General features: G+C 41.6%; 1 protein-coding gene and 1 pseudogene across 1 annotated transcript in view; both read left to right on the top strand.

The window, feature by feature from the left end:
* The first annotated feature begins 8,470 nt into the window (after nucleotides 1-8,470).
* The window catches only part of SMC5 (structural maintenance of chromosomes 5), a 108,009-nt gene continuing 98,735 nt past the window's right edge, over nucleotides 8,471-17,744 (top strand). The window contains exons 1-2 of the mRNA XM_073878263.1: nucleotides 8,471-8,763; nucleotides 13,317-13,458. Coding sequence (XP_073734364.1) covers nucleotides 8,564-8,763; nucleotides 13,317-13,458 — 342 coding nt within the window. The 5' untranslated portion in view covers nucleotides 8,471-8,563. The remainder of the gene's footprint in view (nucleotides 8,764-13,316; nucleotides 13,459-17,744) is intronic.
* Nucleotides 14,324-15,502, top strand: LOC112838570 (complement component 1 Q subcomponent-binding protein, mitochondrial pseudogene; annotated as a pseudogene).

Raw genomic sequence — 17,744 nt, 5'->3', positions numbered from 1 at the left:
TTTGTAATTTTTTGTTTTTTTCAGAGGGGCTCCAAAACTTAGGTAAACTTCAGGGCGCCCACGGAACCTGGATCCTGTGGGAAAAGAGAGACCACTGTGTAGAGGACAGGGGGGTGTGTGTGTAAGAGAGAGTGACAGACAGCGAATGGCTTTGGAGCCAAAGTCAATACTGGAGAGAGATGGACAAAAGAGAGAAATTTTGTTTTCACATAAGTCTCAAACAATCAGTTACTAGAAATTGGCCACATGTAATAATGTCAAGAAACTGAAGGAAAGTAATTAGTGCGGTATATAGTCTAGCAATTTTAATTCTTGGTATCTATCCTAGAGAAATGCTATTGCCTATACATAAAGACATGTTTGAGGATGTTCCCTGAAGCAATGTTTGTAAAAATGAAAAACTGGAAGAAATCTATACGTCAAATCTGTAGAGTAATGGATAAAGTGAAATATAGTCATACAAAACCCTACAGCAGTTAAAAAGGAACAGGTTTTATATATGTGTCACCATGGATATATCTCAAAAATACATTTTTGCATGAAAAACAAAATTGCATAACTATTCTTACCTTATTTTATTTATTCTTATTATGCTCAGTTAGCCACTGTATAGTAATGTTAATACATTTATATGCATGCATGTAATATATTACGCCTTTACATAACACATTTATGTAATGTAGATAAAATGCATGTAAATATAAAAATGGCCTTAAAGGACATTACATTACACACTGAACATGTGTATAGAGTAGTTAGCTCTGGTGAATAAGAGACACAGCAGCAAGATTGAGGAAAAGATGTCAAATGCGCACTAATTTGATCTGTGTTGTTCTAATTTTTAAGAGGAGAATGTATGCACGTGTTTCATGTGCAATTGTTTAAGAAGTAGGTAATAGAAAAAAAGACAATAAAACCATGCCTAATTGTTAACAGTGTTAATTCCTTTTTTTTTTAATGTTTTGAAAACACCTTTAATCAATCCCTTTTGGATATTTAAGTTAATTCTAGTATTTTGTTGAAGTAAAACATGCTCTGATGAACATCTCATCTTCACATCTCTGAATATTTACTTAGGGTAAATTCATAAAAGGAAAATACTGACTCAAGAGGCATGAACAATTTTGGTACTTTCATCTAGATTATACTGAAAAAACTTGCTGAACTGATTTCCTCTAACATCAGCAATTTTCTTTTTGGTGCCAGAATGACAATTTTGTTAATCTTTCACCAACATTGGATGAAAGATTATCATTTTCAATTTTTGACTAATTTGAAAGGCTAATTTTATATTTGCTTTGTAATAATTGGCACTTTTTTATACTTTGTGTGAATATTTTCAAATATTTGTGGCCATTTTAGCTCTTGTTTTGTGATACTGCTTGTTCTGTTTTTCTTTTCAAATTTTTATTTAAATTCTAGTTAGTTAACATACAGTGCAATATTGGTTTCAGGAGTAGAATTCAATGATTCATCACTTACATACAACACCCAGTGTTCCTCATAACAAATGCCCTCCTTAATGCCCATCACCATTTAGCTCATCCACCAACCACCTCCTTTCATTAACCCTCAGTTTGTTCTCTATCTTTGAGAGTCTCTTATGGTTTGTTTCCCTTTTATCTCCCCCCCCATATGTGCAATTGTTTTGTTTCCTCAATTCCACATATGAGTAAAAGCATATGGTACTTGCCTTCCTCTGACTGACTTATTTTGCTTAGCATAATACCCTTTAGCTCTATCCATGTCGTTGCAAATGGCAAGATTTCATTCTTTTTGATGGCTGGGTAATATTCCTGTGTGTGTGTGTGTGTGTGTGTGTGTGTGTGTGTGTGTGTGTGTGTGTACCAAATCTTCTTTATCCATTCATCAGTCAAAGGACATTTTGGGCTCTTTCCATAGTTTGGCTATTGTTGATAATGCTGCTATAAACATCAGGGTGCATATACCCCACTGACTCAGTATTTTTGTATCCTTTAGATAAATACTTAGTGTGCAATTGGTGGATCATAGGGTAGTTCTTTTTTTAACTTTTGAGGACCCTCCACAACAGTGTTAATTCTTTTTTAAAGATGTATTCATTTATTTAGAGAGCAAGAGAGCAAGTGTGAGTGGGTTTGGGGCAGAGGGAGACAATCTCAAGCAGACTCCCCAACAAGCATGGAGCCGGACTCAGTGCTCAATCCCATGACCCATGAGATCATGACCTGGAGCTGAATCCATGAGTCCAAAGCCTAACTGACTGAGCCACCCAGGTGCTCCTGTTAATTCTTGATTGTAGGAATATGCATACATGGTTGTTGGTTTGTTTGGTGTTTTTAGAGTTTTCAAAATTCATAAAATAATAACAAAAACACAAATGCAATTTCAATTATAAAAAGAATGTTATGGCTACCAATCAAAAGTGGAAGTGAGAACTTAAAAGCAATGAGTTCATGGAAGAGTTTACTTTATACTTTATGGAGCTGATTTCAAAAGATTTAGCATGGTTCTGACAGTTACCAACTTTCTTTCTTTGGGGAAGCATCACAGTGTGAGAAAAAACACTCACTCTCCCCTGAGATACCTCTGACCTAGCCTGGGCAAGGAGGACTATCAGTTCATTTTGCAAGGACTGGCAGAGAGGATTGCTCATAGTGCTTTAGCACCTTGTTCCTGATCTTTCTGAAATTGAAGGTAAATTCCTTCTGGAGCAATTTAATAACTGTTTCCCCATTTCATATCCTCAAAAGAAATGAAGGCACATTTAGCTATAGACATTCTATTGTGACACTTTACAAAGAACATTTGAAACCTCATATTAATTCCTAATAATTTTTTCAATCTTTCAGTTGGTTTTTATGTCTGAGAGATGGAAATTTGAGAAAGATACAAATCTGTTGAGATATTGATCCAGAATATAAAAATGAATTATGAAAAAGTCCTTAGAACAGTATCTGGTATATGGTACATGCTGTTGGTATCAGCTATTACTAATACTATAGCTATTACTCTAACCAATTCCAAGACTACTGCCACCGTGGTAAGAAGCAGCAGATATTTTGGTTATTTGAAGCTTTTTTGGGAGGCGCCTGGGTGGCTCAGTCATTAAGCGTCTGCCTTCGGCTCAGGTCATGATCTCAGGGTCCTGGGATCAAGCCCTGCATCGGGCTCCCTGCTCAGCGAGGAGTCTGCTTCTCCCTCTCCCTCTGCTCCTCCCCCCTGCTCGTGCTCTCTCTCTCTCTCTCTCTCTCAAATCAATAAACAAAATCTTTTTAAGAAAACTTTTCTATGATGTTAGAAACACATTTTTTTAAAGTAAAAACCTTATTTCTAGCAGAAGCTCGCTGTATGAGGTGTTAGTTCCCCTGTGGGAAGAGGGTTCATTCTCCTTGGAACCCCTCATCCCTCCTTACATCTTCCCTGACTGTTCTTTTTTTTTTTTAGAGAAAGAGTGCGACAGGTGCGGGTGGGGAGCGGGGCAGAGGGGGAGGGAATGGGAGAGAAACTCAAGCAGACTCCTGCTGAGTGCAGAGCCAGACCCAGCGCTTGATCTCACCACCCTGAGATCAATACCTGAGCTGAAGAGTCGGCTGCTTAACTGAATGAGCCCCCCAGGTGCCCCTCCCCAACTGTTCTTTAACAAGGTTAATTAGGAAGTGTCGTGAGAGGCATTGGGGAAAAGGGGTTGTTTCTGGGTGCCAAGGACATCAGTTTCAGCCTCTTTTTCCCTCCTTTCCGAACCATGAGGGCTCACTTTTCCACTTTATGAATTTGTCAAAAGCATAAGTAGTACTTCCTCTCACTTGGTATATAAACGAGAGGAGATCATCCCTGTTATCCTGCGAGGGTTCTTATCAGAACCGGAGGAGTAAACCATCGTAGTCCTTGGCGGCCTCGCCAGGGTCCTAGTCGGTGTATCTCGCACCACCTTCTTGCTCCATTATCAAGGGCTTGCGGAATAAAGCCAAGAACAACAACACAGAAGATAGCACTCCAAGGGTGAAGTGAAACATATTTACAATCCTTGACCCTGCCCCTTTCTGCGGGTTTTTTGTTTGTAGCAGTTTTAAAGTTTCTTAATCTCAGGAAACACACTGAGGGTTGCTGGAGTTGGGGGGGGCGTGTAGGAGGGATGGGGGGCTGGGTGACAGACATGGGGGAGGGGATGTGCTGTGGTGAGCGCTGTGAATTGTGCAAGACTGCTGAATCACAGATCTGTACCTCTGAAACAAATGATGCAATATATGTTAAGAAAAAAAAAAAGAAGATAGCAGAAGGGGAAGAACGAAGGGGAGTAAATCGGAGGGGGAGAGGAACCATGAGACGATGGACTCTGAGAAACAAACTGAGGGTTCTAGAGGGGAGGGGCGTGGGGGGGGTGGGTTAGCCTGGTGATGGGTATTAAAGAGGGCACGTTCTGCGTGGAGCACTGGGTGTTATGCACAAACAATGAATCATGGAACACTACATCAAGAACTAATGGTGTAATGTATGGTGGTTAACATAACAAAAAATTTTAAAGATTAAAAAAAATAAAGTTTCTGGAGCATTGTAAAGCCATCACTCAAAATAGCCCCTGGTGACTTACTCCTTGGTGAGTAGAAGGTTAAATACAATTGCTCGGCTACATCTCTAAGCTAGCAAAAATGGCGTGATGAACTCAGCTGATGAGTGGACTTCAAATCCTGGAAGTGTAGATTTAGCTGTTGTGGCTCACTCACTCATTTACGAGCATCAAGTGCCCGTTAATTGATATTCTATTTCCAGAGACCATCTCCCTCTGCCTCTCTACCCCTCACCCGTTTCGAGACAGTTTTCACCAGTGGAATTAAAGAAACCAGGTGTGGCAAGATATATGTGTATACTTTTATGGGTGCACGAAATTATTAAAGAATGAGAAGCACGGAGCTAGTATGGTCAGCCAGAACATCCCTGCTTCATGCTGACGTCCAGTCATAGAGTCCAGCAAAAAAGAAATATTTAAATCAATTATACTATATCTGCTTGATGGAATACTATATGGTTACTTAAAACTATGTCACGGCGAACCATGAGAGACAATGGACTCCAAGAAACAAACTGAGGGTTCTAGAGGGAAGGGGGGTGGGGGGATGGGTTAGCCTGGTGATGGGTATTGAGGAGGGCACGTTCTGCGTGGAGCACTGGGTATTATGCATAAATAATGAATCATGGAACACTACATCAAAAACTAAGATGTAATGTATGGTGATTAACATAACAAAAAAATTTAAAGAAAAAAACTATGTCACGGAAAAATATTTAATGGCATGGAAATACATTCATATTATTGAGAAAAAGAGGGTTATATATATATGTGTATATATATATACATACACACACAATAATATAATTTGTGCGGCATCATCCTGTTTTGTTTTGTTTTTGCAGGGGGGCCAAAAGGAGCATATCATACATACACAAGGAAAAAAGATAAAACATACACCCAAACCCTAACAGTGATTAGTCTGGGTAGAGGAATTAGGAGTAACTTTTCGCTTTGTGTATGTTTTTCTGCGTGCTCCCAAATTTTCTATACTTAACATGCATTGGTTTTGTAATTAGAAGCAAAAGCAACAGTATTTTCCTTTTTAAAAGGTGGTGGCACCAGCCAGAATGGCAAAAATTAACAAGACAGGAAACAACAAATGTTGGCGGGGATGTGGAGAAAGGGGAACCCTCCTACACTGTTGGTGGGAATGCAAGCTGGTGCAACCCCTCTGGAAAACAGTGTGGAGGTGCCTCAAAAAGTTAAAAATAGAGCTACCCTACCACCCAGCAATTGCACTACTAGGTATTTACCCCAAAGATACAGATGTAGTGAAAAGAAGGGGTACGTGCACCCCAATGTTCATAGCAGTAATATCCACAATAGCCAAACTCTGGAAGAAGCCGAGATACCCTTCAACAGAAGAATGGATAAAGAAGTTGTGGTTCATATACACAATGGAATACTACTCAGCCATCAGAAAGGATGAATACCCACCATTTGCATCGACATGGATCGAACTGGAAGGGATTATGCTAAGTGAAGTAAGTCAAGCAGAGAAAGACAATTATCATATGGTTTCACTCATATGTGGAACATAAGGAATAGTGCAGAGGACCAAAGGGAAAGGGGTGTGTGTGGGGGGGACTGAATGGGAGGAAATCAGAGACGGAGCAAACCATGAGAGACTCTGGACTCCAGGAAAAGAACTGCGGTTTACCAAAGGGAGGGGGTGGGGGGAAGGTGTACCAGGGTGATGGGTATTAAGGAGGGCACGTGTGGTGATGAGCATTGGGTGTTATACGCAACTAATGAATCATTGAACACTACATCAAAAACTAATGATGTATTATATGTTGCCTACTTGAAGATAATATAAAAAAACAAAATAAAATAAAATAAAAGGTGGTGGCAGAGTATGACTGGCTGGCTGTTTAGGAAAGAACTCTTAGCTTGTATGCATTTGTGGGGTCATCTCAAGTTCAGGGACTCATTTTCAACTTTCAAGTTTATAAGCACAATTTGATTAATTCACTAAAGAACTAATAATGGTACAGAAATGGGTTCCTGCCCTCAGCTACCATTACTCTGCCTGTTATTTTTCCATTAGGATAGATTCCCCCAAATGTAATCATTTCTTCAAAGACTTTGACTCTTCTAAGGTTCTTGAAGTACGGTAACAAATTACTTTTCAAAAAATTTGTCACAGTTAAATAAATAAAATCTTAAAAAAAAAGGGGGGGGGACGCCTGGGTGGCTCAGTTGGTTAAGCCTCTGCCTTGGGTTCAAGTCCTGATCCCGGGGGCCTAGGATCAAGTCCCGCATCAGGCTCCCTGCTCCGCGGGGAGCCTGCTTCTCCCTCTGCCTCTTTCTCTCTCTCTCTCTGTCTCTCATGAATAAATCAATAAAATCTTAAAAAAAAATTGTCACAGCATCGAATGACAGTATAGCACCCTCCTAAACACTGCCTATTTGAACAATTCTAAAATTATTCTTCTGTGATTTGTACTTATTATTTATTTCTAGTAACCATGGCGAGTTCATATGTTTTTTCTTGTCCTATTTTCTTTGATAATAACCTTTAGAGAGCACTGATTCCCCTTGTGCGAGAGGAAGGGGCGGGCACCTGGGAAAGGAGCATTGGTCCACGAGTCAGGAGTCAGGGTTCTACTGCACCCGTTTTCCAAATGGCCTCCCCACTTCCACGCCTGACCCCCTCCAAACAGCAACCAGAGTGATTACTTAAAAACTTTAATCAGATCATGTCTCTCTCCTTCTTAAAACCATCCAACGGCTTCCCAGCGCTTTAAAAAGGAACAGATCTGCCGTGATGGGCAAGGCTCTGCTATGCAACAGGGATTTCCACCCCCACCCCTGCCGGCAGCCAGACCGGCCTTCCCTTTGTTCCTCAGACGTCCCACCTGCTCCCACTCCAGAGCTTCTGTCCTTGCCTCGAACGCTCTTTTCTCATTGACGCACTTGGTTCCTTCTCACTGAGGGTTTAGCTCAAACATCACCTCTTGGGACGGCCCTTCCGTGCCTCCCCCATCACACTGGTTCTTGTTTATTTTTTTCCCAGAGCGCCTAGCACAGCTGGGAATTATCCCGATCCTTTGTTGCTCCACGGGTTCTTTTTCTGTCTCCCACACCAGAAAGTAAGGGCTCAGACACGCATCCTTGACCGGGGCCGTCTGTGCCGCAGCCCCAGCCTCCTGTATAGGTTAGGCAGTAATTATTAGCTGAGGGCATGAGGAGCTGCGTAAGCCTCGGTGCACCTCTTGTTCAGGGAGGTTAACCAGACGCATGTGAGCAGGTTTAAGTGGAGGCAGGCACTCACCGAAGCCGGCGCATGCTAGCTCGTGGATTTCTAGAAACCTCGGGGCAGGAAGCCTTATAAGGGAAGGAGGGAGCGGGGGGAGAGTCCCTGCTTGCAGAGTTTGTGTGGTGTCGTCTGTTCACAAGTGGGAGCGCAAATTAGACTCAGCAGGACGCTTAAGGGAGGCGCGGGCATAGGGCCATCCTAGAGTTTTCTTTTTTGGACACCGGGACGTGCTTGAAGGCAAATAGGGAGCAAACTGAGAAAGGAGCCGAAGACAGGCGAGTCCGGATCCGCTCGGGCGGTGTCCGGACAAGGCTGGTCCGACGTCGCGCGCCTGCGGCCCCAAGTGCCACCGCGAACGCCTCCCTCCGTCCTCTCGCGGGTCGGCTTCCTGAGAGCGCTGAAAGGGCTTCCAAAGTACTAGCTGCAGTGGACATCTTTTTCTGAGTTAACAAAAAAAAACCCAACTCCGGAAAAATGCACAAACGCTTAGAGAGGAAGGTCCGAGAGCCGTCTACCGGGGGGCCGTCGCCCTCGCCCGCGGGCGCTAGTGTCGCCTTCGGCCGCTCGGGCGCGGGGCTGCGGGGCGGGGCGGGGCGGCCCGCTGACGCCGCTGGGCCGGGACTGCGCAGGCGCGGGGCGGGTTCGCGAGCGGTGTCGCGCGCCGGGCAGTTCGCGCGGGAGCCGGGCGCAGAGGCGCGGAGGCTGCAGGTCGGTGGGAACGGAAGCGCCTGTAGGGCGGAGGGGAAGCCAGGATGGCGACTCCGAGTCGGAAGACGTCGACCTCAAGCTCCCTGGCCTCCAAGAGAGCTCTCCCGAGGGATCCTTCGTCGGAGGTCCCGAGCAAGAGAAAGAGCTCGGCCCCTCCGGCGCCGCCGCCGCCGCCACTGCCGCTGCAATCGTCCAGGCCTTTCGTGGAAGGCTCTATCGTCCGCATCGTGATGGAGAACTTCTTGTGAGTGACCGGAGGCCGCGCCGCGGCGGGGAGGCGGGCGGGGGGCGCCGGCTGCGCGGGTGGGTGAGGGAGGGGAGTGGATGTGCGCCTGGCTGCGGGGTCAGGCCGTGAATTCAAGCCGGGGGGTACGGTGAGGATTGACGTCTGTGTTGGGCTGGTTAGGTGTGCGACTGGTTGTGCTGCGGGCTTTTTATTCATTCAGCCAACGTTTTCTGAAGGCGTCATGCGGCGGGCAGGGGACGTGGTAGGGAATAGATTTCTGCGGGCTGCGAGTCACGGCCTACGGAGGGAGGACCTGATCTGTAATTCACAAAAGTGCGGGCGCTGCGAACTCAGAGGAAGCAACAGTTAAATCAAGAGTAGCCAGGATGCTGTGGTAGATTCGTCAAGAGTAAGCAGTTGCTAGGTGGACAAAGTGGTGAAGGTTGTCGCGGATGGAGGTGGAAATGTACAAGAAAATTAAGCCTTTCTCTCAATTGTTGGGCCTCCCAGCAGACCCTTGACCCCTCCAAATCCAGCTTTCCCCCCCCCGCTTCCATTTCTGTCTCTCCAGACCACTAATAATCCTAATAATCGTTTTTAGAATTTAGTAAATCTGTTTTAACACAAATACTGTGTATCTCTCTAGCACCTTACAGTTTTTTTGGTCAGGGTCTTTTTTTTTTTTTTTAAAGCTTACACATGGTGGCTTAGGATAACAGAATTGTGGTAACAATACCAATGTTTTTTTTTTTCCTCCCCAAGTATCTATCATGTGCCAGGTATAGAAGTAGATGCTTTATTTACACAATACTGTAATTCTTTCCTTATAACTCTTCATCTCTATTGATGAGATGAGCTCAGAAAGGTTAATTTACCTATGTTTATACTGCTAATAAGTAGCTGAACTGCTGTTTGAATCCAGATCAGTGACGAGAAATAAAATCAAGTGAGTTACCTGTCATAATAAAATACGTGTATATATATGTTTCAGGATGCCTTAGGGGCAAAAATGATGAAGTGTTTAATTTCATCCCTAACTATGAGAAAGGGCTTTGTACAGGAGGTTTACCAAAGTCTTAAGGGAAGAGTCCTGTAGATGAAGGAACCGCCTGAAACAGTTGTATTTAGGAAGTGTCTAGTGTTGGAGTATGGGTACAATGTAGGATGTGAGTGACTTAGAGGTGATACTGAAGAGGTAGGCATTTATTGAGGATCTGTGTTTTCTGTGCTGAGGAATTCCAACTTTATCCTGTCAGCAACCAGGATGCATTTTATTTTGTTAAAAGACTTTATTTGAGAGAGAGCATGAGAAGGGGGTGGATCAGAGGGAGAAGCCGACTCCCTGCTGAGCAGGGAGCTGATGCAGGACTGGATCCGGGGACTCCAGGATCATGACCTCAGCCGAAGGCAGTCGATTAACCAGCTGAGCCACCCAGGCGCCCACCAGGATGCATTTTAAGCAGGGAATGACATGTGATTTCCATTTCACACTGGAAGCAGTATGAAGGATGATTTAGAAAGGGTACAAGATTGGAGGCAAGAAGACTTTTACAACAATGAGAGATGATCGGAGATTGAACCTAGGAGTAGCAGTGGGAAGTAGTGGAAAGAAGATATGACAGGATCTGGCTACAGATTAGGAGGCCTGAGGGTAAGAGAGTTATGCAGTATTTACCTCAAGTTCTGTCTTGGCTCTTGGTCAGATGTGGTTCTTTTCAGAAGAGGGAGCAATTTGGGGAGAGTAATAATAAATGCTTTTTGTATCCTGCGATTTGAAGTTTCTTGTGGGGCATCTAAAAAAGATCTTCCATAAGCAATATTTTTAAGGGTCCGGAAAATGCAAACAGGTGAGAGATTTGGAAGTCATGCGTATAGGTGATTCTTGAAATTGCAGAAATGGTTGGGCTTGCCCAAAAGGAAATATAAATAGGGATAGAAGGCCATCTACGGAGTCCTGGAGGAATGCCAGCATGTCAGGGTGAGTAGAAGAGGAGCTGGGACAGAGAAGGAACTGTTCAGGGAGGTAAGAGGATAACCGTGGGAGACTATTCTCTAAGAAGCCTAGGGGGTAAAGTGTTTCAAAAATATTACCTGCTATATTGGAGTTGGATAACAGGACTGCTAAGAACCTATTGCATTCTGCAATTAGGAATTCTTTTACCCTTTGAAGCAGGGTAAGCACATTTTGCAAGTCCTAGAAGAATGAATGAGTGCAGCCACCCAAGCTTTATTTCCTCACAAAGTGCAGAGCTACCCTGTTTATTTTCATGATGAGAGGAGGTGGAGTTTTAAGAATGCGGGAGGAGGGGTGGGCTTAGAGAACCAAAGTAGCCTGAAAGAGAGTAGTTACTGGAAGAATTCCTAGGCGCGAACCAAGTCCCAAGTCCCGTGGGATTGGGAATGGAGGGAGAGGTTTCTAGGCTGAGAGAATAGCTTGCGCAAAGGCTTACAGAATAAATAACAAAGTTAGTCAAGACACTGAAAGAAGTTCATGATAGGTAGAATTTGGAGGTCTGATTAGAGAACAGGGGAAGGACGTAGAAAGTAGAAAAAGATGATCAAGAGCGAAATTCTGCATAGTCCTATTTTTTCTTATGGAGTGATCTCAGAATTGCATGCCTACCAACATGACTTGGTGACTGGATGATGGGGGCCAGAGGGGAAGGAGGTGATAGAATCAAAGATGATGCAAAACTGATGCCTAGGTTTCTGATTTAGGCAATGGGATGAATGATAATACTGTTCACTAAGAGACCGCAAGAATGGTTTGGGATTAGAAAGATAGCGGGTTTAGTTTTGAATGTGGGAAATTTGAGGTGACTGTTTGCAACATCCAGATAGTGTTCTGGAAGTGGTAATTGCATGTATAGGTCACTTGGGCTGACTCTCAGCACATAGATCCCACCAGAAGTCATGGAGAGTATATGAGATACCAGGCAAAGTACATAAATGGAGAAGAGGGTGGGCATATGACAACAGCACTTTTCAGGAGGAGCTCAGAGAAAAGGAAACCCACAAAAAGGGAATTCCCAATAAATATAGAGTCAGACCAACTAATTTTTTTTTTTTTAATGTGGAGGCTTTGTTTTGTTGTTTGCTTTGTTGGTGTGGGTTTATTTTTTGTTTTTGTTTTTTTGGCAACTCTGTTAATATCTATGTGTATGTTATAGGCCAGGAATAATTCTTCCTCTTTGGTTTTATTATCGTAAACATCACTTACATCACTGTTTTAGTAAAACAGTGGCACAGAGATTTTACAGCAGGAAATTCAAAACTTGAAAAGAATGGGGCTTCGTGTTTTGGAATTAAGTTCCAAGGCTGGTCATTTTCCAGATGCCTAAAGTTCCCAAACTAGTTTCATTTTAACCATTATATTAAGAGTTTCTTTATGATCCAGCTTTGAACAGAACAAAGCATTTGAAAAGATAAAGTAGGTAGATGCTGTGCTGAGATGTGGGGTTGGAAACCTGTCAGAAAATACTTGTTTACTCCCGGGCGCCTGGGTGGCTCAGTCGGTTGAGCGTCTGCCTTCAGCTCAGGTCATGATCCCAGGGTCCTGGGATCGAGTCCCACATCGGGTTCCCCGCTCAGCGGGGAGCCTGCTTCTCCCTCTGCTTGCTGCTCTGTGTCCAAAAAAAAAAAAAAAAGTTTGCTCCCTGTATTTACTTTTATTACTACATGGCATTTCAAAATAATTTTTGAGTACTGAAGTGGAAGTGTGCTTGGTTAAATTATTTACATACCTAGCAGATTAGTAGCAGGGTAACTTTTTATCGATATTATTTATGGGTTCTAATTCAGGGTATTCAGAGACTACTAGAGGATTATCTGAGTCCGTTTGTTTCACGTTTTGCCATAGTTGTCTGGGTGACTAATAAGGATGAGGTGCTACTGTTACAGTTAATTAAAACTGCTGGATAGCAGGCAGCTTTCTGGTTTGAGGGAATGTTATGAAAGTGCTTGGTGATGCGTTCTTGTTTCTTCCCATGGAATAACATTTTTTGAACATGGACTAACAATGGATCTCTTGGCGAATCTTTGGCAGCATATTAAAAGAAATGGATTTTTAAAAAATAAAATCATTGAGTTGATATCTTCAGTTTTTAATTAGAATAGAAATTTGGATTGTTTCAATTAGTAAAATGTGAGAAGTTGCTATTAAGCATTTTAATTCAAGAGAAATATAAATGTAAAATTCACAGATTTAGGATGAGCCATGGCATCTCTTACATAAAAAAAAATTGTAGAGTGGTTTTGATAAATTTTTTCATGTGTTCTAATTAGTAAAGAATAAAATCAAACTGCTTTATTCAGCAGACTTATATTTGAAAAGCGCCTATGAAATCTTATTTTCCCACTGATACTCTTATTTCAGATATGCATTATTTTCTCATTTCTTCCATTGATTTTTTTTTTCTCTAGTTTATTAACAGTGTATAAATACATTAAAATGTAAGGTCACCTGGCTTTGAAAGGATTCAACGAAGTTTGTAGATAACGTAAACAAGAATAAATATTTTTGTAAAGAAAATATTCTTATGTCTTAGTAATTTCACCTCTTTGTAATTCAGAACGTATGATATCTGTGAAGTATCTCCTGGACCCCATCTGAATATGATTATTGGAGCTAACGGCACAGGAAAGTCTAGCATCGTGTGTGCCATTTGTCTTGGATTAGCAGGCAAACCTGCTTTCATGGGACGGGCAGATAAGGTGAGTTAACGTAAGTACTTAAAAAAAAAAAAATTCAGAGTTGTGACTTGCTTTTAGTAACAGATCACTTTCTCTGTCTCATTTCCTTGGGTATAACAAAGATGTCAAGCTTGAATGTAAAGAATGAAGTTGGTAGGGAGAGCTGCTGGGAGGAGTTGCCATTTCTAGAAGTATTTTGGACTATATACCTTGAGAATTCTTCAAGTATGTAACACTTAAAATTCTTAGGAAAGGTGTAAAATGTCTTCTTAAATGTATTGCTGGGCTTGTGGAAAGGTGAGGTAAATTTACCAAGGGCGGAAGCAAAATTGTGTGGATCCAAAGACTTAAGCAAGCTCTGGAGTTGTTTCCGTAGGGGCGTTTGCTTACTTTGCACCCTGAAGGCATTTGGTTACTCTGAATTGGGGATCTTGAGGTAGGGGAAGGCTAGAAGATAAAACTAGAAGTCAAGCACTGTGTTTAGTAGGAAAAATAACACCGCAGAATGGGATATAGGGTTACTTACCTGATTGTTAGCTCTGAATATAGTGGAGAGAAAAAAAAATCTTCCAGAGAATTACTACTATTTTTATTGAAGAATAATTGACATATATTATTAGTTTCAGGTGTACAATAGTATTTGTATACATTATGAAATGGTCACCACAATAAGTCTAGTTGCTGTCTATCACCATACAAAATTGTTACAATATTGACTGTAGTCCCTAAGCTGTATATTACATGCCTGTGACTGACTTTATAACTGGAAGATTGTACCTCTTAATCTCCTTCATCTGTTTTGTCCACCCCCCCCTTCCCTCCCCTCTGCCAAAAATCAGTAATTTCTAGAGAATAAGGGTGTGGGGGGTAGATAAAGTAGAAAAAAGGAATGTAAAGAAGGTAATAAAGATATGTTAGATGGTGGTCGAAACAACCCTGACATTTAAGTGGTTTAAAAATATAGAAGATTAATTCTTCTTTTTGCTACTTATCCAGTATAGGCCGTTTGTAGTCACTTGGGTACCTAGGCTGATGGAGTCTTCATTTCAATACACAGTCCCGTGATTGCCGCCTCGGGAAGGGGAACTGGCTCTTACAATTTCTTCAAAAAGTCATAGATATTTGTTCGACTCACATTTTCAGTGGACAAAGCCAGTTAAAATTCCACACCTTCCATCAGAGGGAATGAGCAAATGCAGTCCTACTGTGGGCTTGCAGGAGAACTGGAGTTTTCATGAACTGCCGGGATGTGTGCCACCAGGGCATTACCAGAATGCAGCAGAGACTTAAATGATTATGAGAGAATATTATGGGGCCTGCCCCTGTCAGCTACTGCGTTGCTGCTGCTTTCATATGCCAAGTGCCTTGCATGCTGGGCTCCACGGCCACTCAGCCCCTGAGTGCTGCGCCCGCCCCACTACCTCAGCCCACCCTGCACACCCAGGGGCACAAAGCTTTGTTGAATTGCTGAACGATGAAATTGAGGAGGAAAAGGAGATACCGAACATAAATCCCTCCCCAAGATGTCTGGAAGGTGGGAGCTGGAAGTATATGGCACACTCCCAATTTCGTGGTTGAAGTTGTAAAGACTGGTGGCAAGAAATCCCTGGTGCTCGACTGTACCTATCCAGAAGATGAGGCTGGGCAAGAAGAGGAGGTCCAGAGTGACATTTTCGACGTAAGGGAAGTGAGCTTTCAGTCCATTATTGAGTCTTAAGTGGAAGGATCTGAATTACACACTCAACACTGATCCTAGGGACTGGCCTTGTTTGACCACCTGATGGACTTCCCGGCAGGTGGATAGGTGGGTAGCGCTTTTGCAGATGAGATGGTAGAGCTTAGCAGAGACCTGGAGTACCAGGAATACGTTACTTTTCTCGAAGATCACAAAGGTTTTGTCAAGAGCCAGTAGAGCAGGCAAGACATCGAACACCTTAATTTTATGGCATGCTTTGGCTAGGGAACAACCTACTCTGAAGCTAGGCATATGTGTATTTTAAAATGGTTTTCATCCTAATATCATGGAAAATATTTCAAATTTAAATTCCATTGTCCTCTAATTTACTATTCCTTTATTCTCTACAAATCTGTTCCTAGATTTTTGTGTAACAGAATGATGGACAATAAAATTGGTCTATATCCTCCCAATACAAAAAATATTATGAACAACTTTATGCTAGTAAAGCTTAAATTCTTAAAGTTGTGAGTGTGTAGGTTTCTACAACTATATAAATGATCAAAACTGACTCTTAGTGGGGAAAAAAAATCAGCTGTTAACTTTTAGAACACTGAAGATAATTTCCATTAGTTCTAACAGCAGTCATTTCCTATTTTACACAAAGAATGACTGTACCAGAATATGACGGCCCCAGAATCCTTCAAGGATAAAATGAGAAGATTAAAGATAATCTCACTTATGAATATAGGAGCAAAAATCTCAAGAAAAAGAAACTTTAGTCTGTTGAATCTAATACATAAACTACATAATACATCACGACCAGATAGAAATTATTCAAGGAATGAGAGATTGAACATTAGAGAAAAATTAACATATGTTTTTTTATTTATTTACATACCACATTTTAAAGGAGAACTGGATGATCCTCTCAGAGAAAAAGCATTAAATTCCACAGTAATTTATGATACAAAGAACTCTTAGCAAATTAGGAGTAGAAGATGCCTACCTTTTAGATTACATAAAAGACAAGTGAAAATACACAGCAAGTTCAGGAACAAGTCAAGGTTACCTAATAGCACTGCTATAGCACCGTACTAGAAGTTCTAGATAGAATAGTCAGGTAAGACAAAAGATACAAGTTGGAAAGAAAACCGGCATTTACAGGTTTTATGAAAGTGCAGTGAAAACCCCAAAAGAGACTCCAGATAAGCCTTCTGATGAATTAATCTGGAAATTTATCAGGATTGCTAGATATAAGATGATATAACAAATCTGTTGCATTTCCCTACGCTAACAATGAACAGAAAAATGCAATTAAAAATAGATATTATTTACAATAGCACCAAAAGTACAAATTACATACCAATAAATTAAAAGACCTGTAAGACCTATATTTAGAAATTATAAAATTTTATTTGAAAATATTGGAGTTTGGATGGACAGATATACTGTATTAATGGGCAGGAAGACCTATAAAAATGTCATTCTTCACATTGATATACATATTGAGCATCATTCCAGTCAAAATCCCAATACTGTCTATAGCAAATTACAAGCTGGTTCTAAAATTTAGGTGAAAATAGAAATGGCCAAAAATAACAGATACTCCTAAAGAAATTCAACAAAATAGGAAAACTTGCCCTATCATGTATCAAGACTTAACACAGTTATAGTAAATGAAAACGTATAGAATATTATTTAACCATAAAAAAGAATGAAATCTTGACATTTTCGACAACAGGAATGGACCTAGAGGGTGTTACACGAAGTGGAATAAGTCAGAGAAAGACAGATAGCATGTTTCACTTGTATGTGAAATCTAACCAAAACCAAAAACCCAGAAATAGACTCAAATACAGAACAAACTGGTGGTTACCAGAGGGGAAGAAGAGGTGGGTTGGGTGAGACAGGTGAAGGGGACTAAGAGGTACAGACTTCCAGGTATAAAACAAGTCAGTCATGGAGGTGAAAAGCGTAGCATGGGGAAGATGGTGACTAGTACTGTAATAACTTCGCGCGGTTACAGATTAGAACTGTGCTTACTGTGTTGAGCATTATGTAATGTACAGAATCGTCAAATCATTGTACCTGAAACTAATATTGTTTCTCAGCTATATTAAAAACAAAGACCTGTGGTATTGGTGGGATATACATCAGACATGCTATGCTATGACAGAATGAAAAGCCTAGATCAAAGCCATGACGAGGAGACTCTTGATTTATGATGACTGACATTGTAGATGAAATGGGGAAAAGAAGGGGAAATAGTACTGAGATGGTTGGTGGCGTAGGAGGAAAAGAAATTAAGTTCTATCCTCACCCTTGAACACAGATCAGTTCCAAGTGGATTGAAGATCTAAATGTGATTGACAAGAAAGGTTTTAGGAGATACTGGTGTGGAGGAGATTATCTTTGTGACTTTGGGTTAAATAATTTCTTAAGTAAAAGTATAGGTTGAAAAGGAAAATACTGATAAAATTAAGAAACTTCTCTGAAAAGACACCATGACCTCACTGATATGAGGAATTCTTAATCTCAGGAACAAACTGAGGGTTGCTGGAGTGGTCGGGGGTGGGAGGGATGGGGTGGCTGAATGATAGACATTGGGGAGGGTATGTGCTACGGTGAG

The sequence above is a fragment of the Callorhinus ursinus genome, unplaced genomic scaffold (assembly GCF_003265705.2).
Source record: "Callorhinus ursinus isolate GAN/ISIS: 27379988/994484 unplaced genomic scaffold, GSC_fseal_2.0 scaffold28, whole genome shotgun sequence".
Lineage (NCBI taxonomy): Eukaryota > Metazoa > Chordata > Mammalia > Carnivora > Otariidae > Callorhinus > Callorhinus ursinus.
Note: the sequence above shows the minus strand (reverse complement) of the source record. Positions and strands in the feature narration are given on the sequence as shown.